Below are 27,009 nucleotides of genomic sequence, written 5' to 3'. Positions count from 1 at the left end.
TCCACTAGGAGGCACTAGAGCCCAGTAAGTGACATGTTTTCTCCCTCTGAGGATGCTGCAAACTCCAAGTGGGAGAAAATGAAAATAAGTTCTGATAATGATTTCTAATTAAATCGCCACATCACTAGGGAACCAAACAGGTAAATTGTATGTTTAAGATAGAAAACTTTTATAATGGAATCGCACCGGTTTACCAACAAGTTCTCAGTCCTTACATTATCACTTTTAGTGTAACCTCAGATCTCATGGATCGCACCACATCTCCTTTTTAATTTCAACTGCATACATAATATTCATAACTGCATCTTGCACAGTTGTTTCATAATCAATGAACTCCTAAATCGACAGGTTTAACTATGATGATCACAGTGGCCAGCCCCATTGTCCTCAGCCGATCATAGTGTTTAGGATGGACAAACTCTCTCAAGATGAAAAAAAACAAATACACAATCAATTTCATAAGCTTTTATTTACATGCAATTGTGCTCCAGCATGTGCAACCACAAAACGGCTATACTTGAAAAGGGGAGTGTAGATTCAGGATCTCCTTCATATTGATTGCAGATGTCTCTGGAAAAGACTAATACTTAATGCACCGACCTGTGAGGGAAGAATAATACTGACACACCTGTCACAGCGCCCTCACCTGGCTGTCATTTGGTAACCAGCAAATGAGTAAACAGAAGTGGTTGCAGTATAAAGTTCAGCTTATCAATGACTGAGTTAAAAGATTTTTTTTTTCCAGAATCTCTCCCATTCAGTGATTTAAAAAAATAGCATAAAATCAAAAAAAATAAATAACTATACAATATATAATCTCTTGTACACTACTGAAACAGAATGATTTATGTTGCATACACTTGTTAATAGTTTGTTAATGATGAGCAATGCATAATACATTTGTGTTACTGCTATACAAATCGACAGACGGACAGTTGTATCTGGAAAACGTGATAAAGCAACAGCGAAGAAGCACCTCATAATTACAGCATCAGACTGGTTCAAATGGTCCCTTTGTTTCTGTTGTACGTAAAGCTAAGTACCTAAGGTCCAAACGTTTAGGATGGAGGTCTACAAAGGAATGACGTGAGGAGTGAGGAGGGTCTAGACATGAAGTGCTGAACTGAAGGAAGCCCCTGATCGTCTTCACGTGAGGAATAACGTCTCAAACTTATTTCCCTCCTCGGGAAACGGAGTTCAGCTTCACAACATGGTACTCCCTTTGTCCGAGACATAGTGAGAGAGGGGTTGTATGAATAAAGAGTCTTTTTTTTTTTTCAATATGAAAATAACCTTATATACAGTATAATATGTACAAAAGCATAAATATATAAATATCTGTGATACAAAAATAAATATCTTCTCTTATTTTCTTCTGTTTGTTTAACAGTCTCTCTTATGCATCTGTTGTGTTGTCTCTCCTTTCGTCCTCGGGGGACGCTTCATTCGGGAGGATGTTCACTTCCTGTATCGTCGTGTCTTGGGACTGCGGTGTCGTGGCTGCAGATGAAGATGTGGTGAAAATGCCTTCGTCTTCTAGAGATAAAAGAGTGAAAGACGTCGGCTCTGCAGAAAGAAAGAGGGAAAAGACGACCGGTCAGAAAACAAGAAGGCTGATTTATTTTTTTGGATACTTTTTGAAAAACCATATGTATTTGTATTTGTATATTGTAAAAAAATTTACTTAAATGTAATCAAAACTAAAGGTAAAGGTAAGACCTAGATCTTTGGAAGTAAAACATAATATAATTAAAGGAAAGAAAACCCTCGTACTTTGACTGACGTCGTCCTCCTCCACTTCATCTCCACCACAGAAGCCGCCGTCACCTCCAGCCTCCTGCGGGCCGAAGTGCTGATGATGGGAAGAGTTGAGGAGCTGGAGAGTGGAGTCATCAGGAGAACAGCAGGTCTGTTCATGATGACCAGAGCCACTGAGGAAGAGGAGGAAAGAAGAAAAAACACTTAATATCAGGGCTACAACTTATACATATGAATGTTTATCAGTTTATATGTCACATTACAAACTATACGAGTTATGTGAGTGAACTAACCATGTGTAGTGGTAGAGAGGCAGTTGTCCATTTGACACCGTCTGTGGCAACAAACTGTCACACTCCATATCACAATCCACTTCATCCTGCAAAGAAGAAAAGAGTAAATATCACACATTCAACACCAACTTTATTTTTCTAGCTTGTTAACATCCTGGATAAACGTCTCTTTACCTGCTGCAGCCCTGGCAGACAGTGCGTCGGGTGGTGCGGTTTTCCATTCGGAGTGTATTCTCCATTCGCAGGGTAGATGCCATGTGGAGCCGTCATGTGGGCGTCGAGCGGACAGTGGCCAACCAGCGCGAGCCCCTGAAGGGGAACCATGGTGTACTGGCACGAGGACACGGGCGTGGCCACAGCGGGGAACAACAAGTCGGACGTTTGCTCTGAAATAACCATAATTAACAGAGAATGAGTCAGATGTAGAGGTGAGGATTAAAAAAAAAACACACAAATGCAAAGATGTGAGAAGAGGTGAGGAGTACTCACTCTGCTTGGCCCAGGCCCTCCAGAGGCAGAAAGGGATGAAGGCGACGATGATGAAGACGAAGGTTCCCAGGACTATACCAACTATGAGGTAGGGGAGGTCACCGGGCCGAGGCACCAGTCCAGTGGGAAGCTCCAACCCAGCATCTGGGGTTTGAGATGGAGAAGGCCTCTGTTGATTAGGACGAGCTGAGAGAATGAAAGCAGAATAAAAGCTTAACAAAACAGCTCAAATAAACGATGCTCTGACTCTTCGTCCCCACTTTTACATTTAAATCTGCTAAACCTCCTCCAAAATAAACCTCACCTTTCGTTTCAAGGATCACCACATTGCCGAATTCGCTCTCTCCCTTCTCGTTGAAGCTCTGCATCTTGATGTCGTAGGCGGTCTCCGGCTGCAGGTCAGTGATTGAGTGCCAGTATCTGTCTCCCTCCACCACATCCTTCTTATAATCACTGTCATTATCGCTGTCGGTCGGCCGGTAGTAGATGTAGAAGCCGTAGATGGGCGTGTTGTTTACGGGAGTGTACTGTCGAGAGGGGAATAAATCATGTTACATTCACTCTGAACTTTAAATAAGAATCCAAAACAGATTCTTTGCCTTTTTCTTCTGGTAAACTCACCGTCCATTTCAGGATAACGGTGGTCTCGTTGATGGCTTCGTTGTAGGTGATGTAAGGTCCATCAACGGGGCGCTCGTGGGTCCTCCCACCCACCACGGTGTAAGCCTTCGAGGGGGCGCTGGGCGGACTGGAGCCGATCACATTCACCGCCACCACACGGAACTTGTACGACGTACCTACAGGGAGACGGACAATCATCAGTAATCTGTCTCTTGGGGGCCGCAGCTCGGCTTTGTCAGCTGACGGATGATGTTTGTTTTCTCATTACTTTGTGTTTTCTTTTTCAAAGTGATGCTGATTGAAATTCAGCTATAGTTTTGATTGATGGCAGCAATTACTGAAATGGCTGCAACAACACTCATTATCCTGATGAATTTACGGGCCGTGGGAATGTAATTACGCAGGACATCATCCTTGTGATTACATGCTTATATGAGTCGACATCCTGCTACCTCCGCTGTGTCGGAATAAAATAAAAAGCTGCGAATAGTAATAACATCACACTGTGTTTAAAAGCTGCACGTAAAGATGGCCGACCTTTCTCCAGGCCCGTGATCTCCACCGAGAGGCGCGACGGGGGGATGTTCTCCACGGCCGTCACCCAGTCCTCTCCGGCCTTCTTCACCTTCTTGTACTCCACCCGAAACGACTGGATGGGGAAGCCGCGGTTACCACGAGGAATCCAAGTCACGTACGCCGACGTCTCCGTTGCCGTGGAGACTGTGGGCTTGTCAGGGGCCTCGGGAGCTGCAGGAGGAGGAGGAGGAGGAGTGGTGTCAGACGGAGGACAGCAACAACAACAACAAATATAAACTCACAGACATCAATCTGTAATTACAACAAAGACGCGTCACATCCAACTTACTGAGAGATCATCCTTCAGTGACAGAGGAGAGAGAAATTGAGAAACGACCATGTTAGTCCAAAGGAGAATGTCAAGCGGCGGTTAGTCTCGTGTTAAAAATCAACATGTAGTTTTAGTTTTCACAGCAGAAGAAGGGAATGATGTTGTCAGTGTTGTTAATATGGAGAGAAACTGCCACAGGAGCAGAGGAGCTGGAGGAAACCTACGCGAGAGGCTCGGTGAAGGAACCGCTGGAGTTTTCGGTGGATCGATTTGATTACGAGTTCGACCTGTGGGAAGAAAAAACAAGCCATGTTTAAAAGGAGTATACATAATTTTGGTTTCCATGAGTAGTAGAGGGAGTGTTTTAAATAGTCTCTGCACAACAATGCCCTTTTCTTCTGTGGCACGGTGGAATAAGCTGCAGTATATCAACAACAGCTGTTGTGTAGCATCAATTTATTTTTAATCTATCAATAATTAATTATATAGTTATTTGTAAAACATAAGTAAATTAATGCACTGTCAAGGTAGAAAGAAACATCGGTAACACTTTATAATAAGTACACACTATTAATTATTAATCATTAAGCATTGATAAATACTGAATTCTTCATTTATAACACATGAATACTCATTAGTATGTAGTTTATAGACTAGTTTATAAACTACATACATGTGTTATAAATGATGGATTCAGTACTTGATGCTTAGTGTTCACTTATTAATATCAAAATATCATATAAAAAATAAACAACTGAAGTTTTAATTAAACCAAATATCAAACTATGAGAAATGCGACTGATGAGAGACAGTGTCGTACCTTTGCCGGTCCTGAAGGTCATCATCGCAGGCTGTCCCAAACCTGCACAGTTCTTGGCAGCCATCTCCACCTCATACAGGCTGTCTGGCTGCAGTTTGGCCAGAGTCAGCTTATGCAGAGAGCCTGAGATGCTGCTGGAGGTCCAGTCAGGTGGAGGGTCTCCCACCTGACAGAGAGAGACGGAGAGGGCTGAGTTACTAACCAGGAAAATGTACAGGGTTTAATATGAAGTAGCCACTAAGTCGTTAAACTCAGTTTCTGTAAAAGCTCCCTGCTGTACCTTTCTGTATTTGATCATGTACTCCAGAACGGGAACTCCTCGCTCGTGCCGCGGCCTCCAGGTGAGTTCATAATAGTCGGCCTTGCCCGTGCGTGGCTGGCTGAGGATGATGGGCGCGTCTGCAGGGAGGATCTGCCCCGGCAGCTCGGAGCAGTCCAGAGGCAACATGGCGCCTCCAGCTCCAGGCCTCACAGGCGGCTGCTCTCTGAGGACCTTGTCTGGGCTGAGGGGCCGGTAGATCGAGGGTAACTTCCCCCTGGGTGAAATCCCTGTAAAGACAGATTTTATTACATCTAAAGCCTGGGGAAATCAAATAAAATTGAATTAAATCTCTGATAAAAATCAGTTAACTATGCGACTTACCGGCTGATACTGTGATAAGGCGAGCGGAGGCCTGCGAGCTGCCCACCCCGTTCTCAGCCATGCACTGGTACAGCCCGTCGTCCTGGGGGCCCACGTTGGAGATACGCAGCGACCGGGAGGTGGGCCGGTGGCGAGGAGACTGGGCGAGGGGCCGGGCGTTGTGCAGCCACATCACCGACGGAGCGGGCTTACCGCGGGTCTGGCACGTGAAGCGGACGGTTTCTCCGTACACGACCTCCTGCTGCTGCAGCTCCACCGTCACCTGAGGAGGCTCTGCAGGAGACGGAGGAGAAACCAGAGAGTCAGAGGCAGAAACAACAGGAAGTGTGAAGCCTGGACCAAAGTTTACATCTTCAAATTATTTGTTTTGGTCTAAAACCTTAAAACATTCAAGTTCAAATTATAAAAACTGAGAAATTTAAATAATTATGACTTAATGTTTGGTACTTTTGCTTGTTAAATGATTTAAACAATCACCTCACAACCATAATAGTTGTCAATAAACTCTCTATGGAGTAAACATTTCAACTCCAGCGATGTCACATGTGTAAGAAAGTGTGTGTCTGAGTAAACTCGTGCTCATGCAACCGTGCACATGTGTAAGTGGAGGCTGTATGACAAAGACAGGGCTATACAGAGCCAGGCAGGCTGAGCCAGCTAGTTGATGGTTGGCTGCTTATGAATCAGGGAAAGACAGAGCTCATTACAGCTACAGCAGCTCTCTTGACTTTAATTAGAGCCAGCTGCGGAGAAACAAGCCCGCAACACACACACACGCACACAAATACACAAACACGTACACACAGGGAGAAAATCACTGTAAAAACAGTCATCCATAACCGAGACACAGTCAATCAAGCTCTGCTGCAGAAAAGAGGGCTCTGTCTGCACCGGCTCTCTCTAACACAACACAGCCCAGGCCTCCACGCTTCTCACACACATGAGTGCGCGCACACATACGGTGCCCTGTCTTCTCTGTCCGCCAAACAGGAGTCAGTCTAATTATTAAATCCATAACACAGTCAAAACTCTGCCCATAAAAAAAACATTCACTGGCAGAGTCAAATGAACAAACTATGAAAAGCCGTTACAGGAATGTGTGAAATTAGTTTGTAAAAAAAAAAAAAAAAAAAGGCAGTAAAGTAAACACAACGTGCTAAAACAGATCTCGTTTACTTACCGAACACTTGCACGTCGTAGAGCACCGTTGCCGAGCCGGCTGAGCTGATGCCGTTGTCCGCCCGGCAGATGTAAGTCCCCGAGTCGCTCTCGCCCACCGCATCGATCAGCAGGTTGCTGAGCAGGAATCGGGTGTTGTTATGGAAACGTAGGTCCTGTCCATCTTTGGCCCATGTGACCTGAGGCGTAGGGATGCCACTGGCGACGCACTCCAGCACCAACCGCTGCCCTTTGGTCACCATGATGGACCGAGACGCCGGCGGGTAAATGATACGAACTGCTTCTGATGTCGAGCCTGGAAAAAGATGGAAATCGGTCAAAACACTGATTTAAAACAAGGAGGAAGAAAAAAAAAAACACATTTCCCACTAATCTCAGTTTCTTGAAATCGCTTGCACACCTGTTGTGGCTGAGATTACGTCCAGAGCAGAGAGTTTAAGCACTTTTTATCTTTGCTTTGAAGCTGTAAAAAGCTCTAGTACTTGTGCACATCATCACCTGTGACTAAATGTGTCCTGGCAAGATCAGATGATAAAAGTCACACAAACCGGCGAGTGTGAGACACATGTGCACCACATGTTGCTGCAGTAACAGTACAGGCTCTAATAACGCCCTCATTATTTTCTCCTGTGGTTTTTTTTTAATTAAATGAACAGTGAATATTTCAGGACGACCCTTGACTTCTTTTTACACATCTTTCAAATGTTTTTAATTAGAGCAAAACGTGCAAACGATGAAAAAAAAAAAAAAAAACGTGGCTATTCTGTCTGAAGGTGTTGAGTGCTGTAGATGGTGACTCACGGCGTATGCGCAGGCGGTCAGCAGAGGTGGAAGTTTTGACCTCCTGAGTGACGGGGTTGTAGGCAGCACACTTGTACGGCCCCTCGTCGTCCTGCGTGGCGTTGGCTATCTGCAAGTTCCCTGACGGCATGATGAGGTAGTTCCCTGCAGGAAGGAGAAAGAAAAACAGATGTTAAAGAGTGGCCTCGACAAACCCATAAATGAATCACTTTATGACCCAATGCAGCTTCTGTAGGGGCAGTTACAGCTGCTAATGGGTTAAAGACAAAGATTCAAAAGGTTTAAAGATTATTTTATGGTGTTTGTCCTTTAATTTGAAAGCACAGCATTTAAAGGCAGACAGAAATAAGAGGAGAGAGATATGAGCAAAAGAAAGTTAGTGGGAGGTTATGAAGTTTGCACCTTTTACCATTCAGCTATTAGGACATACAAGCTGAAAAGTTTCTTAAAATGACTCACAAAATAAAACTAAAAAGGCAGAACTAAGGATTAAAAGTAGAAGAAATGTGAAAGATTTAAAAAATCAGTTTTTAAAAACTAAAAGTATCAACAAAACAGTCTCCTAGTTTGTGTGGTCTGTGCAACATCTACATTATAAAAGCCACGTATGCCACAGTTCCACAGCAAAACACACAATAGGTTTTAAAAGACAGTGAAGGGCAAATGTGGTTCGGTGTAGACGGTTCACGGTCGACGCTGTGCTTGACTGGTAATCCTGCAGCTTAATGTCAAACGTCTACAAAAGGCTACAGACTTAGTTTTAAACTCTGACGCAGGGATATTGGATGAAGTACATGTATGAAAACACAGGGACAAAGAGGAACCGCAGAAAAATCAATTCCACATTGTGAAACGCCGAGTGTAACATGAGTCCCGTGGGCCATTCCAGTGAACGCCTGCAGTGTCGACGGAGGCCACGTGGCGGCGCCGTGGAGTCTGACCAGAGAACAGTTGGGTGAGTGCTTGTGAAAGTGGGATTCATTTCCTGACAGATAAGCTGCAGATATCAGTACCTAGAGCTTCCAGGCATCATCAGCATACCAGACACAAACCACCGGAGCTTTTCTTCTCTTCCAGGCAACTTAGAAGTAAATAGTTTGAAAAATAAACAACTGGATTCCCATGTTTCAACATTCTCGAGATAATACCCTTATCACCAGGTTTATAATGGGGCTGATAACAGGATTATAGCATTCCGGTAAATTATGAAGATAGTATGGGAATCAAGAGGGAAGTAAAGAGAGAGGGAGAGGGAGATCCTGATGAAATGAAGGAGTAGGAGCTCAGTACCTTTGGATGTTTCCAGCCACTCCTGCTTGACACTGTAGCGGACCTGGGCCTTGGGCTGGCTCTCCGGGACGTGACATTCAATAACCGCAGTGTTGCCTTCGTCCACCTCGATCTCCTGCTGGTCGTCCGGCTCGAAGTCTCGCAGCTCTGAAAGAAAGAAAAAAACACAGGCAAACGAGAAACAGTCAGTGTTGTCGCCTGCAGCACAGTTCAGCTTCTTTCATCATCCCGACACATTGTGTAAATCACATCTATCTGCGTGTGTATACAGTCAGTCCTCAGCTCTGAGAAATAATAAACTCTGTAATAACTGTGTTGTGTCCATGTCATGGGTCCCACTGTATCACAACCGTGTTCCTGCAACTCCGTCCATGAAAGTTAAAACCTCTTCTTCCTCCATTTAGTCTTTTCTTTCCCGTTGCCTGTCTTAACACGATCTTACTAAAAAGGACAAAACTAAAAAAGGTTTTTTTCTGTTTTATTCATTCATCCGTCTCTTAAGACTCCAAAGCCTTGAGGTGGTGTCTGTAACATACGAGTGGGTGTCGTTAATCCTGTCCGACATTATACTTGGACTGGAGCCGGTTCGGATTCTTTGGGGAAATGGAGGAGTGCGATTACTGGGGCCATGTGCTGCAACTGTGTCCCACAGACACACAGTCTGCACGGCACAGACACTCATCCGACCTCTGGCCCCCTAAACCCCCTGCCTGAGCGGCTCAGAGGCCTGGCCACCGGGTCAAAGGTGAGAGGTGTCCATCCTATAGGGTTTCAAAGAAAGATATCCAGTTTGGGTTTTTGGGGAGGAAACAGCAAAAAAAAAAGCTCTTAAGAGGCTGAAAGAAAAAGACAAAAAGCCATAAAAAATCTTAGCGGGGGAGTTGCTGGAGTTTTATAGATTTGAAGCAGAAGGAAACTAAAATGAGAAAAGAAAAAAAAAAGAGCGAGGGAGCAGTAGAGGGGAGGAGGGAAAAAAAGAAAGTAAAAACTGGAGAAATTTGTCATGCAGGAGTCCAGCAGTGAAATGAAAGATAAATAAAACCTCTCCAGGAACGTAATTAAACATCTACCAGCCTCGCTGATTTATTCTTAACAAACACAGCCTCTCTCCATTCTTTCCAGAGGTGCTATAACTGGTGTGTTTTTCTTGGAGCAGACACACACTCGGGCAAAAAAAAAAAAAAAAAAAAAAGGGACCAAGCTGCTGTTATATACAGTACAGTCAGCTGATGAGTCTCTGTATACAGCTGTAATTTGATAAGCAAAGTTTAGTTAAGGCCGTGGTATCTACTGATAGGGACTTCACAGTGATTTACTCAAAGCACTAAACAAACATCTTCACTGCAGGCGACTGATTTATTCACCATGCATGTTGGATCTGTCGCTGTGTCTGGAGAGAGAAGAGGGTGGAGGGGAGGGGGTTAATGGCAGAAAAAGGGGGGAATCAGGGTCTATGCAAACCCACACACACACACACACACTACTCCATCCTCTGACTCTGCTTCAGCTCTTATTCTGAAAAATGAGAATCCCAGCCAGGACATGTCAGGCTAAGTGGTGTATGTGTGTGTTAGAGAGGAAAAAAAGCCTTCAAGAGAGACCGTGTGGCGCTCCATTTGCTAAATCAATCAGGTGCTGTTTTTACAGCCACTCGGCCTCCTCTACCCCCCCACCCGCCCTTCATATCTACCCATCCCACCTTCCTCCTTCTGCCGTCTTCTCCCAAATTCCTCCAGTTACACCTTTTAACCCCCCCCCACCCCACACCCTCCACCGCTCTCCAACTCTACTGCCCCGCATTCTTCACAGGAACAACCCCGCATGTGTGCCTCTCAGGTGTGCATGCATATATGTATGTATGTGTGCGTGTGTCTATGTGTGTGTGTGCGTGTGTGTGTATCCTGCAGGGATGGAGGATTGATGGTATTCATAAAGTGAAGCAGACCTCCCGCACCAGGGCTGTTTGGCAAGGCCGACTTAAATATTTCTAGAGACACAGCGCATTCATCATCTTTATGTGTAGCAGTAGGAGGCCTGCATGTGTGTGTGTGTGTGTGTGTGTGTCTGAATTAAAACATGTTTGTGCAATGTGTTGTTCGTTCACGTTGTGCAGATACATGTCTTATGTTTTCTGCTGCTAAAAAAGAGGGAGGGTGATTGTCTGCACAAGAATCCGAGCGAGCGAGCGAGTCTTTTAACTTTTGCCAAAAGAGCGCAGATTCTTCAGAGTCGGATGGCGCGGAGGGTCTGGAATCAACCTATCCCCATCACAGAAAACATGTGCGCACAGCTAAAGAGGGCTCACATGGAAAGGCAGGCACGTACACACTCCCCGTGGAGCAATTCCTTAGGCGGTTTGGGGGTGGCCGAGGAGAGACCGTTATTAAATTAGAGAAGTTTTTTAAGGCGGGGGGGCGGGGCGACCAGTCTGGCTCCACATGTGGTTATCTCAACATGATCCATCCACTATTGGAGCTATCAATAACCTTTAATGCTTTTTTTTCTTCTCTTTTTGTTTTTTGTACATGTGTTACACGTTCTCTCATAATCACAGCTTGACAAAATATCACTCGGCAGAGAACGAGAGGAAAAAATAATAGCGTGAGGTGAAGATGACAAAAGAGGAGGGAAAGTGGAAGTTAATGAAAGGAGGGAAGGGGAGAGAAAGTGACAGGGTGAGGAGTGAAAAATGTGTGAAGGAAGAGAAATGCGAGTGTGTGTGTGTGTGTGTGTGTGTGTGTGTGTGTGTGTGTGGTTATTGGAGGGCTGGAGGGAGAGAGTGTGTGACATCACGTCTCTTCTTGTGTCGAGATCTTGTCTCAACTGGCCTGAGACTCCAGCTGCTCACATCTCTACGTGTAAAACAATACAGTTAAAAGAGCCCGTTCCTTAACAAATGGGGAGTTTTAGTCAGGCATACACGCATAATATCCTCAGTCCATCCCCACACACACACACACACACACTGCCCTTATCTCCCCTCAGCCCTCTACCCAATTACGGGGCCATAATTTCTGGCAAGCCCTGCTGTCGCGCCCTGTGGAGAGGAATGTGGTGTTTTGGGGAGAAGAGGGGCCAGTGGAGGTGGAGGTGGAGAGGGTCTGGGGTGGAGGGGTGTGTGGGGGGGGGGGGGGGGGGGCTCTGGTCCCCTCTCACTGCTCCGACTGGCCCCCCAGGCCCCTGGGTCCCTTCCATTCCTCCGGCTCGGGTTACACAGCTCCGGGCCCCCCTCTCAGTCCCATGATGCATATCAAATATAACGCCACACACTCAGACCGGCGAAGCACTAAAAACGTCAGTGTGGAGAATAACTCACTTTAACTCCATTAGATCAATAAGATACTTCTTTAGCAGCAGCTGTTGTCCAACTATGCTGAATAAATACTGTCCTGTCCGGCTCTATCTCTAATCGATGTGCGACAGTTTCCCACCGTGAGGACAAAAACTGTGGCTGGCCCCGGACTCAGACCTGCCACAAGCAGTGGAAAACTACGAGGTTTACAGAGTCGTGTTGGTGAAGACTGGAGGCAAACAAATACCACCCCTGCACTGTTTTTGTTTTACTTGAAGAAAACTAAGTCAAAGGCGTTCTTTGGATGCTCTGACAAACCAGAAAAGGGGCCAGCGGGGGCTTCATGTGTTTGTGTTTACTTGTCGCAGCTTTGTGTGTGTGGGTGGTTGGCTACTCACTGGCAGCGGTGACGTTAGCAGGCACGCTCGCCAGCGCTCCAGCGGCGGTGCCGACCACGCACTGGTATCTCCCCAGCGTCAGGTTGGACAGGGTGGGGATGAAGAGGCTGCCGGGGCCCAGCACCACCCCCAGGTCTCCGTCCACCAGCTCCTGGCCGTTGAGGCGCCAGCTGATGTTGGCCGAGGTCGGCCGGGCGCTGCAGCGGAGGCTCACGCTGCCGCCCAGCTTCTGCACCACGGACATGGGCTCCTCGTTGAAAACAGGAACCTCATCTGAGGAGAAAATGTATAGACAGTGGTCAGAAGCAGACTGGGACACGTTGTTGTGTGTGTCGTTTACTTAATCTTGTGTTTTCATCAATTAATCTGCAGATTATCTGTAAATAAAAATCTGAAAATATCTTGTTCTGTTTTACCAATTTAAAATTATAACACTGCACAAGCAACAAACATAGAGAATTATAACAGTTCAGAGCCAAGACACATTAATGCTGCTTAAAAATTACACTAACTGTTACCAAATGTCTTTCAATTCATTACTCACTTAATATGCGTATGTGGGTACTTATGTATGTATGTATATTTGGATCTGTGTTTGTGTAGGTATATGTATGTATAAATTCTGTATTAGGTGTATATGTAAATTATATTCATGTTTTTGTAACATTAGACAGGTTTAGGTAGTTATTCATTATTTAAGGAGAGGGGGTGGGAGTCTATAAGTTTTACTTCTTCTCACTCCTTTTCGAATATGAAATTCTATATCTCATGTTTAAATGTTTTGTCTTATTGCCGTTTTTAATAATATATTCAAAATAAACATTTCAATCAATAATATGAATAACAGTGGAGCTATGTTATTTTCTTTTTCAGTTCTTCAGTTCAATATAAGCTCCCTGCTTCATCAGATCATAACAAACTGCTGTTGCAGCTGCCTTGCACATTAAAACACCTCCCTCCTTCTGAGCATTTTGTTTATCCTGCACCAGGTGTTTGGAAAAACGAATGCAGCAGAAGAGAGCTTGTAATGAGCTCAGTGAAACAGTCCTAGAGTGAAAACAAACAGACACCTTTTTCCCCTTTTTAATGATGATTATTCAGCACCTGATTTTGTCAACTCACCAGAGACGGAGGCGCCGCTCTGCAGGCAGCAAAGCAGCACTGCACCCAGAGCGCACAACACTGGAGCCCTTCTCTTTTTCATCCACGGAGTCCAGTCTCTCTTTCCAGACATCTTCCATACACTACCCCCTGAAACACACAAACACACACACACACAGAGGAGAAGGTTAGAGATTCATTTACAGACCTGGTTCACTTCAAACAAACAGCATCAGCCTGAAACAAACACTCACACACAGAAAACAAAGTCGCCACAATTCAATTCGGAAACTTGCATCATCCTTGTAAACATTCAATCTTGGGTTCACACATAACCCGCTCCACTCTGCTTCTATCTTACTCTCATACACACAGACACACACACACACACACACAAACAGGCAGCTATTAAGGGAAACACAACCCCAGGTGAGGCGGTGCACCCTCAGCAGCCAAACTCCAGACACAAATAAAGCTTTTCTTTTCTGTCAGCCCCCCATCTCACTGCTGCTGACCCCATCTCCTCCTCCTCCTCCTCCTCCGCCGCCTGCACCCGCACCCATCCAGCCTCCATTCATCAAAGGGGCGCCCTCATTCTGCGGGCCGTAACCCGACCCCTTCCACCTTCCCGCTCAGGTGTAACCGATACAGGTAGATGGTCCAGGAGGAGGAGGGAAGAGGGGGGGGAAAAACACACACAGGCTGCATTCAAGAGCCCGGACAAAGAACAACTAATGAGAGGCAGGATGGAGAGGAGGGGCAAGAGGGGGGAATATATATATCACAGCAGCGTGTATGAGATGGAGGAGGTGGGCTTTTTATACTTGGGTGCAGTTTGCATCTGGAGGAAAATGGAGAAGCCCTCGGTTATGGTCAGTCTATTAACAGTTAATGTAGAGAGAGAGGGGAGCTTTTCTCTCTCCCTTGTCGCTGGCTGCCAAGTTTCCCGAATTCTTTCCTGTCAGGTTAAACTAACAACTTCCCGTCAGAATGAGGAGGGTGGTCCTGCACAACTGAATCTCTCTTTCTTTCTCCTTCTCTCTCTCTCTCTCATATACATACATGTCGCTAAACATGCGCACAAACTGTCCAGCATGGCTACAGTATAAATGGAAGCAGCACACACGCCAGCTTTCTCATACATATTTGTCCCGATCTTATTATGGCAAGGCAGTGATTAATGAAGGCCGGGGACTGGGGGGACTACACACACTCAACTTGGGGCCAAAGCAGGACAGTAAGAGAATGGAAACTCTTACGGCGCACCTTCATCATCTAATGGCAGCAGTTTAGCTGCCTGGCACGTCGGCCGAAAATGAGCAAAGCAGCATGCCGATGGAAAAGAAGCCGTTGACTATGCCCGCTGACACGATGGGCCACGCATTAACTAGATTTTAATTTCATATTTTTGAATGTGTGTAATCTATTTTAAAGGCCGTAATGATTAGTCAATTAATCAAGCATTCAGGGGCAGTAGGGGCGGTTAAGTTGAGTTTACACATCCAGTTTACATGGCACAACATACAGTAATAACTCATTTGGAGCCTTGTGTCTGGTCACCTGGTAAACACAAGTCCAATATTTATTCTTCTTTTAGCTCCGTTTTGTTCTCCACCAACTCCTGAGACAGATTTCAGTCTGTTACGCAGCCAAAAGCTCCAATGTTTACAATCTAGTCATTAAGTACTGGGCAGACAATAGAGTAGGCTACAGTGTACTGTGTTGTTGCATTAATTTAATTCAAGGGTCCAAAAACAGTAACGATGGATTAAATGCTGCCTGTGAAGCAAGTGAGAAACATACAAGCTGTAAAGTTATTGATTGTTTACAGACATATTGGTTAAAGTCGTTTTCAAATGTGGGATTTTTACATTGAGTATCTTTCTTCTGAGACTAAATTCAGCCAAGATGTGATTTGAACTGAAAACTGTGGCCTAGAATATAGTGGCCGGCATGTTCAGTATTTCCTGTAATGTAAATAACCCTCAGCTGCAGCAGCCCAACATACATGTACAGTTTCATTTACACACTGGTCCAGTCAGAGTGGCCCATCAGTAGTGGGCTGACTCGGTAAACAAACAGCAAGCTACTGTGGGACCGGGAGCAAGCATAGCTGAAGGCCTGTGGCTTCTGTGGCCGGTTGCCGTATGGACACAACCTGGGACAGCTGCCCATAAAAGACACATACATCTGTATGAAGCACCTGTCCCCACTGTGAGAGTCACTAACCATAAACCACCGCGCACAGTGGGACACGCTGCCACAGCCCCGAGGCTTTCTACCTGTCCAATTACTGCCTCTTACACTCTTCAAAATAAAAAGCAGAGAGAGAGAGAGAGGCACAAACAAAGCTCTGTGGTGAGAGCGGCATGAGAAACTCGTACATCATCAGTTCCCAAAAAGCTGCGTCCCTGCAGAAATAGACACAAAAGACCAGTTGATGTCATATTCACATGGTACAAGCAGCATTTTCAAAAAACTGCCTGCTACCACTGTAATTGTCGATGTCTAGGCTGAATCTGAATACGACACAAACCTATTTTTTTTTTAACTGTTGGAGCAGCGGCATGGGGTATTTTAGTAACATTTTCTGTGAAAATACATAAGAAATCCAACAAACGCGTCCCGTCTTTACTCCTCTGAGCCCGTCTGTCTGTCTGATTCATTAGTCAGCTGGCTCCCGTGTTTGCTTAGCAGATACCCTGCAACAAGATGAAAAGCTGGCCTGACATCTACGTCCAACTTTTTCCATCACTCCTTCCCAGAGAAGTCACAGACAGAGACAGAGAGAGAGAGGAGAGAGAGCCTCCTACGCACAAGCGAGGCTGATAAAAACCAGAGCGCACACACAGACAGCTCCACTAAATTAAGAACCAGGAGAATGTGTGTGTGTGTGTGTGTGTGTTGTTCTTTACCAGGAACGAAAAGGCAAATGTGTGGCAATCACTCAGCTCTGTGGTATTAAAACATACTTCAGTGACAGTGCATTGAGGAGAACTGTGTGAACTTTTTAACAATCTGCCAGCCCCGGCGCAAAAGTATGATTACTGGAGAGCAGAAGTATTCCTGCAGTCACGCTGAGGAATTGAGACTTGACTTAGCGAGACTCAGCTTACATGAGACATGACTCCCAGAAGAGTTGCCTAGAAAGCAAGTGGGCGAGAAAGATTAATAAAAAAAAAGATGATAAAATGCTGGAATAATAATTTTTAAAAAGTGGAAACGATGATTACAGGTGGAGCTGTGTGTTGAAATCTATCATTTTGATGTCAATTGGAAACTTAAGTGTGATGGTGTGTTTCCCCAAGAACTGATGAGACGTTCAGCACCGACTTGGGTGACATTCATCATCCCAGAGCTTTGGCCTCTCATTTGTAAAACCACTGTTTCCACTATAAGTTATATTTCTTCGCTAACTGCAGGTTGTTAACTTAAGTTATTGTGCCACTGCAATAGCTGCCCGCCTGCGGTGAGAAAAACAGGATGGAGGGAAGGAAAAAGACTAAGAGAGCACTGGTAATAGATCTGAGGTGTTATATAGCCTACACAGGAGCTTCCCTACTAACACAGCAAAACACTCAGAGGCTGCAGCCGAGACCTGAGAGCATCTTGACTTGTGTTTCTCTTGTGAAGCCTTGACTTGCACCTCCCCCTTAAGGACTTAAGACTTGACTTGGACTTGTTTTGAATGACCTGCGACTTGACTTGGACCCGGCTCAAAAGACCCGGCTCTGAACGCAGGTGCCTGTCGGTGCATTCATGTGCGACGGCTGCGGTTTACATGTTGCCCCAGAGAGAGAGAGAGGACACAGGGAGAAGGCAGGGTCGTGTTTTTTTTTTTTTTTTTGGTGGTGTGCAGGCATGCATCCTGAGAGTGTATAAGTATGCGAGTGCCTTATATGTCGTTGTGGTAGAGAGTCACTTGACAGAAGTCCATTGTGAGCGTGCTAAGTAAAGACACCGGGGCCCCTGTTCTCCCGGGCCGCTGCCAGTCCCATTGTCCCCCTGCCTCCGTGGATAAATTCATTTTGACAACCCTGCTAATTGGATAAAACCCGACTGGAGCCTCCTCCCCGAGCGCTCACATTCCATCTGCTTTCTGGCACGGAGAGAGAGGACACACTGGAGGGGAGGTGGGGGGGGCTGGGGGGGGGGGGGGGGGGGGCAGAGCAGGGCAGTAACTCCTTCTGAGGAGCTGAGCTGTTGAATATTTATCACCTCCCCAAACTCACCCTCTTGCCCTCCTCCTCCCCCAGTTTTACGTCTTTTTACACCCTCACCCCCCCTCCCTCCCTCCATCTAGGTTCTCCAAACACCACAAAGCCCCCCTCCCACCCCCCCTTTAGATAAACACATGCGGTGTCAAGTGTGAGGAGTGCCGGGGGTTCAACTGCCCCGCTCGGGCCCGCGGCCCACAATGCCACGCTGCATAGCTGCCATGCGGGAGGCCGGTTGCCCCTGGCGACGTTAACAGGCAGAACGCACCTTAATAGAGTGGAGAGTCATTGTAAAGCAGTGAGCCGGTGCACGGACAAAGACCCCGTGGACCCCGGGAGAAAGGGGAGACGCTACTCTGAAGGGCCCGGGGAAGAGCTGATGGGCCCTGCTCAATGACCAAAGAAGAAGAAGAGGGAGGAGGAGGAGGGGGGGGGGGGCTCAATGACCAAGAGGTTTGGGAGTAGTGTGTGGAGAGTTTGGGGAGGCAGAGAGGAGGAGGAGGAGGAGGGGGAGGTAGTAGGGGGTTCCTTGCCTTTATGGATTGATGTGAGATGGGTGAAGGGGGTTTATGGAGGCAGTTGGAGAGGAGAAGGGGGGGTTGGGGGGGTTGACTGAGAAAGCAGAACGGCGACTCAAATTAATAGAGAGGATGTCAACTGGCAGGCGAGCAGGAGGAGAGAGCAGGGCCTCGTCAATGAGAGGGTGTGTTTGAGAGAGCGTGTGTGTGTGTGTGAGAGCGTCGCTGAATGTCCCAACATATTTTCCCCGCACTCTGTCAATCTGTTCGCCGGCCTCTCGGTCTGGCCCGGGGTCTGTGTGCCGAGTGCCGAGTGCCGGAGGACGAGGAGGGTCCAGACTGTGGAGACTGAGGCTCAACAACAAACACCCGAGAACACACCCGGTTTACCACCAGACCATCAAGTGAAACAACACAGCAGCAACTTGTTCAATCAAGGGCTGCAACTAATGACTATTTGCTTTATTGATTAACAAGTTCATCTTTTTTTCTGGTTCATATATTTAGAAGAAGAAAAAAAAATAGTAAAACTTGTTCCTCACAGTTTCCCACATCTAAAGGAGACAGATTGAAATGTTTTGATTATCAAACTACCCATTCACTTTTGTATTAAGAACACATTATGGGAAAAATGCATAAAATTAAAAGTCAATATTCATATGTGAATGTGATGAACTGGAACAGAGAATCATGTAATTGTTCTCATGAAAGTAGTAAATTCAGTAAATTTCTGTTGATCAACTAATCGTTTCAATTCAATCTACAAAGTAAAACTAAATAAGCAGGAAAATAAAGCTATCAAACGTTTTTTTTATTGTTTAATTAAGACATTCTTCCAGTTCTGTAATTTAATAGTCACACATTAGTCCTATTCTGTTGTGTGGGCCTTGCAATTGGTACAGCTATTAGTTGATTATTAGTTATCAGTGAGCGGTTGCTTGTTTAAAAGATGAAGAGAGGATAAAAGCTGAACAGAGGACACTGTTGTCCAGAGCTGATGATGCAAAACGAAGCAGAGATTCTCATACAAACTTTAACAAGCAAAAACTTGGCAGAGAACAAATCCCAAATCTATTCCCATCCATGTGTCCGCTCCCCACAGACGGGCTTTCCGTGGGACGAGAGCAGAACCTTCTGGATCTTATCTTGGCATGAGGAGTCTGCCCAACAGGTGGAGAGGGGGGCCGGTCCAAATCTCCCACTTGAGACATCAGTCGTTCTCATGCCATAAAACTGCACATCAAAAGCATCTAAGCATCTCTAACGAGGTTGAGAATTTACCCCCACCTCCTTCATAATACTTTCTCTCTCTCACACACACACACACACACACACATATGCGCACGCTTCACAAAGTATTAACGAGCTATATGCCCGTCCAACCCCTCCTCAGCCCCCCCTGAACCGACACTAACGAGCTACAGAGCGTCTCGGGGATTAACGAGAGGGTTCTGGACAGGCCTGCAATGGAAAAGAGGGGGGCGTTCTAATCAATTAGGCACCGCAGCATTTGCATAATTTAGATAACGAAGCTGAATTAACCACGGAGAGCTAATTACGGTGCCACAGCGAATACACACACACACACACCCACATTCCTCCGCCTGGTGTGGGATGCCAGCGTGCACCACCAGGGCCATGGGAACGGGACGGGATCATCACGACTGCTGGGCCAGAGATGACATCACATCAGAGGGATGGAGGGATGGATGGATGGATGGATGGATGGATGGATGGATGGATGGATGGTGAAAGTTGAAGAAGAAAAATGTATATAGAGAAGGAAAGGAAGAATGGGTGGCAATAATGAAGGAAGGAAGGAATGGAAAACATAAAGAAATATGGATGGTTAGAAGGAATGAGAGATAAGGAGGTAAAGATGTTAAGAGGGTAGATCAGTTAAACCGGAGAAAGGATGAATTTTTTTAAAAAGAAAAAGATGGAGAAGCCATCGTGATTTAAGAAAAGGACAGCTAGGTAACATAGCCAACTAACTATGGGCTAGCTAGTTCGCAAATAGATAAACTATAATATACCCTAATAAACAAAATCGAACTATATACTCCAAGTCTATTAAAGACAGCTTGTATACATTATATATTCTTACATATATATTAGTTATTTATGATATTTAATCAGACAAATAAGCAGATGACCCCCGTTTCTTGCTCTGAGTAGTTTTGAACTGTTTGTTAGACAATAAAATATAAAGGTTATCGCTGTTCAGACACACACACACATATATATACATACTTACATACATACATACATACATACATGTGGTTGTTATCTAGGAAGCTCTAACTGAGCACAGAGACTCTGAATCTCACACACTCTATAATCGTTGCCATCCTCTACTGGGAAAACTAACTAATACCCAGGATTTCACAGTACTCATCACACAAACACACACACACACGCATGCAGTTACATATTTCATTTAGCCACAGCCATTCTTTCCCTGCACACACACACAGACACACACACACACACACACGATGACACATCAGCAAGCAATCACACAAACTCCGATTACATGGTAAAAGTATACTCACAGAGGCACATAAATATGCAGACCTCAGGAAGTTTTTCCAACACCAAATGTCAACATGCAAAAAAACAGGCTACCACTTATCCCCCGTCCCCGAAAAGATAAACTACATACACGGCTCCGGCATTCATGCATGCTAATACAGACTTTCATAGCTTTACATATCTGCAGCCTGTTGCTCCTTGTGTGTTCCTGCATCGTAGGGAGGGGAGGGGGGGGGGGGGGGGGGGGGCCAGGAGGAGACGGAGGGAGGGAGGAGGAGGGGGAGGAGGAGGGATGTGAGTGGGTGAAAGGGGCCCCCGACTCCTTTGGCAGCTCATGCATCAGAGTGAATGGAACCAATTATAAATCAAGAGCAATTTCTCCCCATTATTCAGCAGGAACCAGGAGGGAAAAAAAGAGGGAGAGAGGGAGAGAGGGAGAGAGGCTGCCTGGCCCTACAACTCTCAGTGGGAGATGAAGGAAGAAAAAGAAAAAGCAGAGCGAGTGAAATATTATATGAAAAACAGATATGAGGAGGCATTAGGAAATTGAGATAAGGCAGAGAGGGAGGACGGACAGAGGGGGGGGGGGGGGGATGGAAAGAGGAATGAGGGAATGGAGAAAGGCTGTAAAGTTATATGAAACGACTGGAGGAGAAAAAGTTATAGGAAAAACAGATATGGAAGGAGGAATTAGAAAACGGAGAAGAGGCAGGAAATTGAGCAGCGAGCGAAAGGCGCAGGGCGTCGACTGTGTTGGAGATGGTGCAAGCGACTTTTGACTTCTGACTGCTCTCGCTCCACGGTTGTAAAGTGAAAGCGGCTGCGTCTGTAAGAGTTTCTTAAGAGGAGAAACAGCTGGAGGAGGAGGCTCGTTTCAAAGAGAGAGAGCTCTCAGTTTCAGAAGCAGGATGTGTGTGTGTGTGTGTGTGAGAGAGAGAGAGATCCAGAGAGAAAAGATGTGGTAAAGCAGAGCTACCATTTGTCCTGTCACTCACAGCCACGGATGTGCGTTACCCATAGGGAGAGGGAGAGAGAGATCTGAAATGTCATTAAATAAAAACTTCACACACATGCGATTTGGACAGCAGACAGAGAGCAGCACTGTCAGTGGAAAATTCCATCTGCGATAACCTTAGGGGCCCGCTAACTAACTAATCTGGTGCCCGGTGATTTATTCTGTTGAATCATGTCTTCTCCTGCCAGTTTGACATTCTTCAATGATGACTTTTTTCTCTCTGGGGCAACACTTTAAATCTGATTATTGGTTAAAGCCCTGGAACACGACCCAGATTCCTTCCTTGACGTTTTTTTTTTTTTTTTTTTGTCTTTGTGGTGCTTTTATTGTTCTGTTCACACATGCTTGAGACAGGAACACGGCACACAACACTATTAATATCGTGGTATTTGAAAAGGATGGAGATGTACGAGGTGTTATTCGGTTTGTTGGTCTGTGCACGACGACCGACCTGCGTATGACAGGGCCAGAAACAGGAGGAGAAAGTGACTGATGGAGGCTGAAACTGAGCAGTCGCAGTCTGAGTGCACCTCAGTGTGTGTGTGTGTGTGTGTGTGCGTGCGTGTGCGTGTGTGAATGATCTACTGGAGTGTCTGGGTTTCTTTTGGCTCGTAATAACACCCCTCTAATCTTTGTCCAAATATCTGCTTTGCACACACAGGGCTATTTGTCTACACACACACAGACACACACACAGACACACACACTCGGCTTTCTTACCAGAGTCTGGAGTTGATCAATGATCTAACAGCACTCACACCACACTCACAATGCGTCTGTGTGTGTGTGTGTGTGTTTGTGTTTGCGTTTGTGTGAGAGGGAGAGAGTGTGTGTGAGGGCACGGTTTGGGTAACTTCATTATCCAATCAAGAGCCTCTTAACTTTGACTTTAAGTAGTCGAGCAAATCAAATCAGCAGCGTTAAAACCGTGGATTATCACTATTAGGCAGTTAAGACAATGCCTGAAAGCCTGATTATAGTCATGATACGCATATAAGCCGAGGACTGGGCATTTTAATTGAAGCCTAAAAAATAATTAGCCTCTCCAACTCTCTGTCAGAACTTTCTCCTTCACTATTCCCCTTATTTTTTCTTTTTTTTTTAACCTCACATTCCTCTCTCGCTCTGTGGTCCTGGCTGACAGGGAAGGATCAGGAGGAGAGAGGTATGCAGCCCCAGGGGAGGGGCCTGGACCCCGGCCACCTGCCGGCCCAGGTGTCCCTCTCTGGTTCTCCGATGTCTGACTGGACACAGAAACCCTCCCGGGGGCGTAGAGGACGCCGCGCCTGAGCCTCCAATCTGTCAGCGCCGGAGGACTAATGCACTGGATGTCAACAGGCCAATAATGTCCCACTCCGGGAAATGAGACGGCCTTATTTGGCGATGAGTGCGTCTTTTGCTAGTTTATAAAAAGTACAATAATCTAGAAAACTTCTGCAGAAATTAGTTTGAAGTGTAAACTACCCCTCCCCTCCCTTCCCCTCTCTCTCACACACACACACAGACAAACTCTTTTCCTTTTACTAATCTCTAAACGACCATGCAGGTGAGGCCAATTGAGGACCAAGATGACGAGCAATGCATTCCAGTGCAAAGAGATAATCCTGATTGGACAGGAACTGTCACTCACACGCACAAAACCCTGCCTACACACACACACACACATGCAGTAAAGGCCCACAGATTGTGCCTGCAGGCTGTTATGGCTGCATGAGTGTACCCGCTGTCATAGAGATGAAAGCGTGCCCTCAGGAAGGATTTTTTTCCCTCCTTTGTCAATTTACACCAATGCTACACCCTCTACAATAACAATGCCGCTTTCCAGCACCACATTCAAAACTTTGGGAATTTCTGGCCGACAAACCCTGAAGACTGAAGCAGCAGCAGCAGCAGCTCTCACTGGTTGTTTTTTAATCTCATACAGCATCAGGACTTTGATTTGCAGTGCGAGGTAGAGACACGACAGGCTGAGCAAGGAAAGAGTCAAATAAGTTAAATAAGTTCAATCCAATCTTTCCACTTGTATCTTACATCATACTAAAATGTGGCATCAGTTACATCTGAGATCTGAAACTCTATTGCTGTTGGCTGCAAACCTAAATCCACACAGTAACTTTTCTTTACAAGGCAGAACACACATGAAAACTGGGCTCCTATAGGACGGATGAAAAACTACCCCCCAGATACAGGTGGGAAACTATCAGCCTTTGTCTCCACTTGGGCAGGAAACCAAGATCAATCACGTGTCATATCAAGTTCAGACTTCACTGAAGAGCTCTACCCGGTAACAATCACATCAGACACTGGGACCAAGTTAGTTTTCCCTCCCTGAACCTTTAGGCCTTTAGGTTACAGACGCATCAGTCTGAGCATGTTTCATCCAGCACAACAGCCTGTAAAGAAATAGTCATATTATTATTATTACTGCTATAGGGACCTGACGTGTATCTGTGGTAATGCATTCGCTCTATTTTACTGTCACTTAGTCTGATGATCACAGTTTTAGTCTAAGAAAAGTCCAAACACAGTGAAAAAGAGGGATTGTTTGGTCCAAAACTGTTTTCTGTCATGTATCTGTGAGGCTACGAGGAACTCGAGGAGGGGAAAATCACTTTTAAAGAAGAAAAAAAAAAAGGGTAGATTAAATTTCTGCTGATTCAACAACATGTCTGATGTTTCAGTTTTGGATTAACAGCCTATAAACAGTTCCACCTCTGTACTTCCAGGCAATAACGTAATGTCTTGGCATTTCCATATCCCACATTAATAAAGTTGTGGTGTTATAATGAGTATAAATGGACATGAAGTGTGTGTGACTGTAGGATTTAAAAAGAAAAATCATATAGGCTGCTCTGAATGGGAGCTCACTGTTTTGAAGTCCACTGTATATTTTTCTGTCAAGTAGCCTACAGTTTTCTGTAAAAACCGATGATGATCTCCCACAATTGTGCTTCTCCTCTCTCCACTCGAGGCCTCAAAAGGCCAAAAGCAGTGTGAGAAACAGGCAGATAATCAGACTGGAATCAATTAGTTCAACTTTGATCCACCCGACTGCCAGAGATGATCAACAACAACAACAAACCCCAACAAGAGGCTCCTTTGACTGAGACCAATTAATTCCCTTATTAGCCGTGCGCCTAATTGGAGGAGGCTCGGCCATTCCTTTCGACTTTTAATCCAAGTGACATTGATTCAGAGGGAACAATCGGCCCCTCTTGTCTGATGCCATGTCTGTCACTGAATCGCCGCGGTTCCTCCATGCGAGGCAGCGGAGGCTAAATGTAATCCAAACAACAAAACGACACCTGGGGTTGGAAACTTGAGCCCCCGCGGCTGTTCCTCCTGCAGCAGCCCTCCTTCTCCTTCTCCATGTCCATGTACTTCAACCCCCCCTCCCTCCCTCCTTGCCCCGTATACTTTCCTCCAGTCTCTTCCAACCGGGCCCCTACGGTGAGTGACACCCTGGCCAACACTCATTAGCAGCCCCGGGGATTAAGACAAACATTTTCTCATTAAACCAGACCTGAATGAGAGAGGGATGATATGAGAGAGTGTCTCCTGTCAGGGAGGCAGGATGCAGCAGCAGCAGCATTCCTGCACGGCTGCACCGAGCAGCTGTCACTTTATTGGAGGCTTTAATTGGGTTATTCTGACAACAGGACTTTAGTTTTGAAAGGGTGAGGAGGAGGAGGGGGTGGTCTATACTGTAGTGTAGAAATGCACTCAGGTAGCATTGTTATGGTTTGCTCCATGTCATCAGTAAGCCATGCACAGGGTGGTGGTGAAAACACAGGATGTAACATGGATCCTAAACGGCTGACACGTAAAAATCAGATGTAAATTAATAGTGATCATCATTAAGACACTGATTTCTATTCTAACAAAAAAAAAATGAATGTTTTCCTTCTTATATAGTAACATAATTGCCTGTGGGACACCTTTACATCTGCTACCACCACTGCTGCAGTAGCCTACACGGTGATAATAGCCTATATGGGGGTAAACCTGGCGGAGCTCTCCATGTCTGTTTTCTGTTACCCTATGGGAGCCGCTCTACTCTATAGGCTGCGGCCTGCAAAACGCAAACACATTTTCTAACCCAAAAAACGCACCCGTGTGTGCAGAAACACAGCCGGGAGTGTGTGTGCTGCGTGTCTCATGAGGCTCCTTCTCAAACCACTATACGTGTATCGTGGACGTCAGATTAAAAAAAGCAGAAAAGTCAGGAGAGAGTTTGGGGGAAAACTACGGGACGCGGAGCTCCGTCCAATCAACAACAGGCTAAGTCCGAAAGAAGAAGTTTGACTTTTTTTTACTGAAAGTAACAATAAAACCGACCATCAAAACGCGCATTTCCGTCCGATTAAAGCTGACTTGTGGTGCAAAATAGTTTGTAACAAAGTTTGTGCGCGATAATGAAGTGAAAAAACAAAAACAAAAACAAATGTAGCTATCCGAGCAGTCGCCAGCGTGTAGTGAGTAGTAGTCAAACACCAAAAAAAATCACAGCTTTCTCAGACATTAAGTTACACAAAGTGTTGGTGGAGACTCGTGTCAACCTGCAAATAGGCACACAAACTAATAGGTGTGTATAATTTTATAAAACACATGCTGATAGTGAAGTAACACACGGCAACAACACAACACGGACCGCATGAAGGAGTAAGAAAAAAACTTACCAAATCTGCTCTGTTTGGTGCTCACACCTCGCTTTAACCCACCGATCTCCTCCGCGGTGAGTGTTTAGTCCCCCAAAGCAAAAAAAAAAAAATACAACAAGTTTTCAGCTTCTCTTTCCCTCTAAAAGTCTCGCTGCTTTTAGTAATTTACTGCGATGCCACCGACATTTTCTTCGGCTCCCCAAGTTCTCACATTGAAAGGCCGTTTTTGGATGACTGAGCTCTCAAACAATTCTCCCTTTTGCGACGCCTTTTCGGGTCCTCCCACTTCCCAAGCAGGAGGAGGGATCTGAACAATAGGGACTGGCTCCCAAAACCCTCAGAGCTGCTGGGTATTGCACCGCGGTTTCTCCAGACTACAGATCCCTGCACACAACTTGCAGAGCACATCCCACAGGTTGGGAGTAAAAAGTAGATCACGGATTGACGCTTAATAGGCTAAGCCACACATAGGTGTTTGTAATTAGTAAAAACTCATAAAAACTCAATTTCCTCTAAACTACGGTGTCCCGG

General features: G+C 45.6%; 1 protein-coding gene across 1 annotated transcript; it reads right to left on the bottom strand.

The window, feature by feature from the left end:
- Positions 1-550: 550 nt before the first annotated feature.
- On the bottom strand, positions 551-26,695 carry boc (BOC cell adhesion associated, oncogene regulated). The gene is made up of 18 exons (XM_083995906.1): positions 26,497-26,695; positions 13,554-13,682; positions 12,432-12,704; positions 8,742-8,888; positions 7,452-7,595; positions 6,652-6,945; positions 5,472-5,744; positions 5,109-5,377; positions 4,829-4,994; positions 4,233-4,295; positions 3,699-3,908; positions 3,162-3,337; positions 2,845-3,067; positions 2,541-2,726; positions 2,226-2,437; positions 2,052-2,137; positions 1,774-1,931; positions 551-1,566 (listed from the first exon to the last, which is right to left on the bottom strand). Exons 2-18 carry the CDS (start codon positions 13,663-13,665, stop codon positions 1,397-1,399), a joined length of 3,162 nt encoding a protein of 1,053 aa, XP_083852032.1. The 5' UTR covers positions 13,666-13,682; positions 26,497-26,695; the 3' UTR covers positions 551-1,396.
- Positions 26,696-27,009: the final 314 nt, after the last annotated feature.

The sequence above is a fragment of the Trachurus trachurus genome (assembly GCF_905171665.1).
Source record: "Trachurus trachurus genome assembly, chromosome: 20".
Lineage (NCBI taxonomy): Eukaryota > Metazoa > Chordata > Actinopteri > Carangiformes > Carangidae > Trachurus > Trachurus trachurus.
The sequence above is the reverse complement of the archived record's forward strand: the minus strand, read 5'-3'. Positions and strand labels throughout refer to the sequence as shown.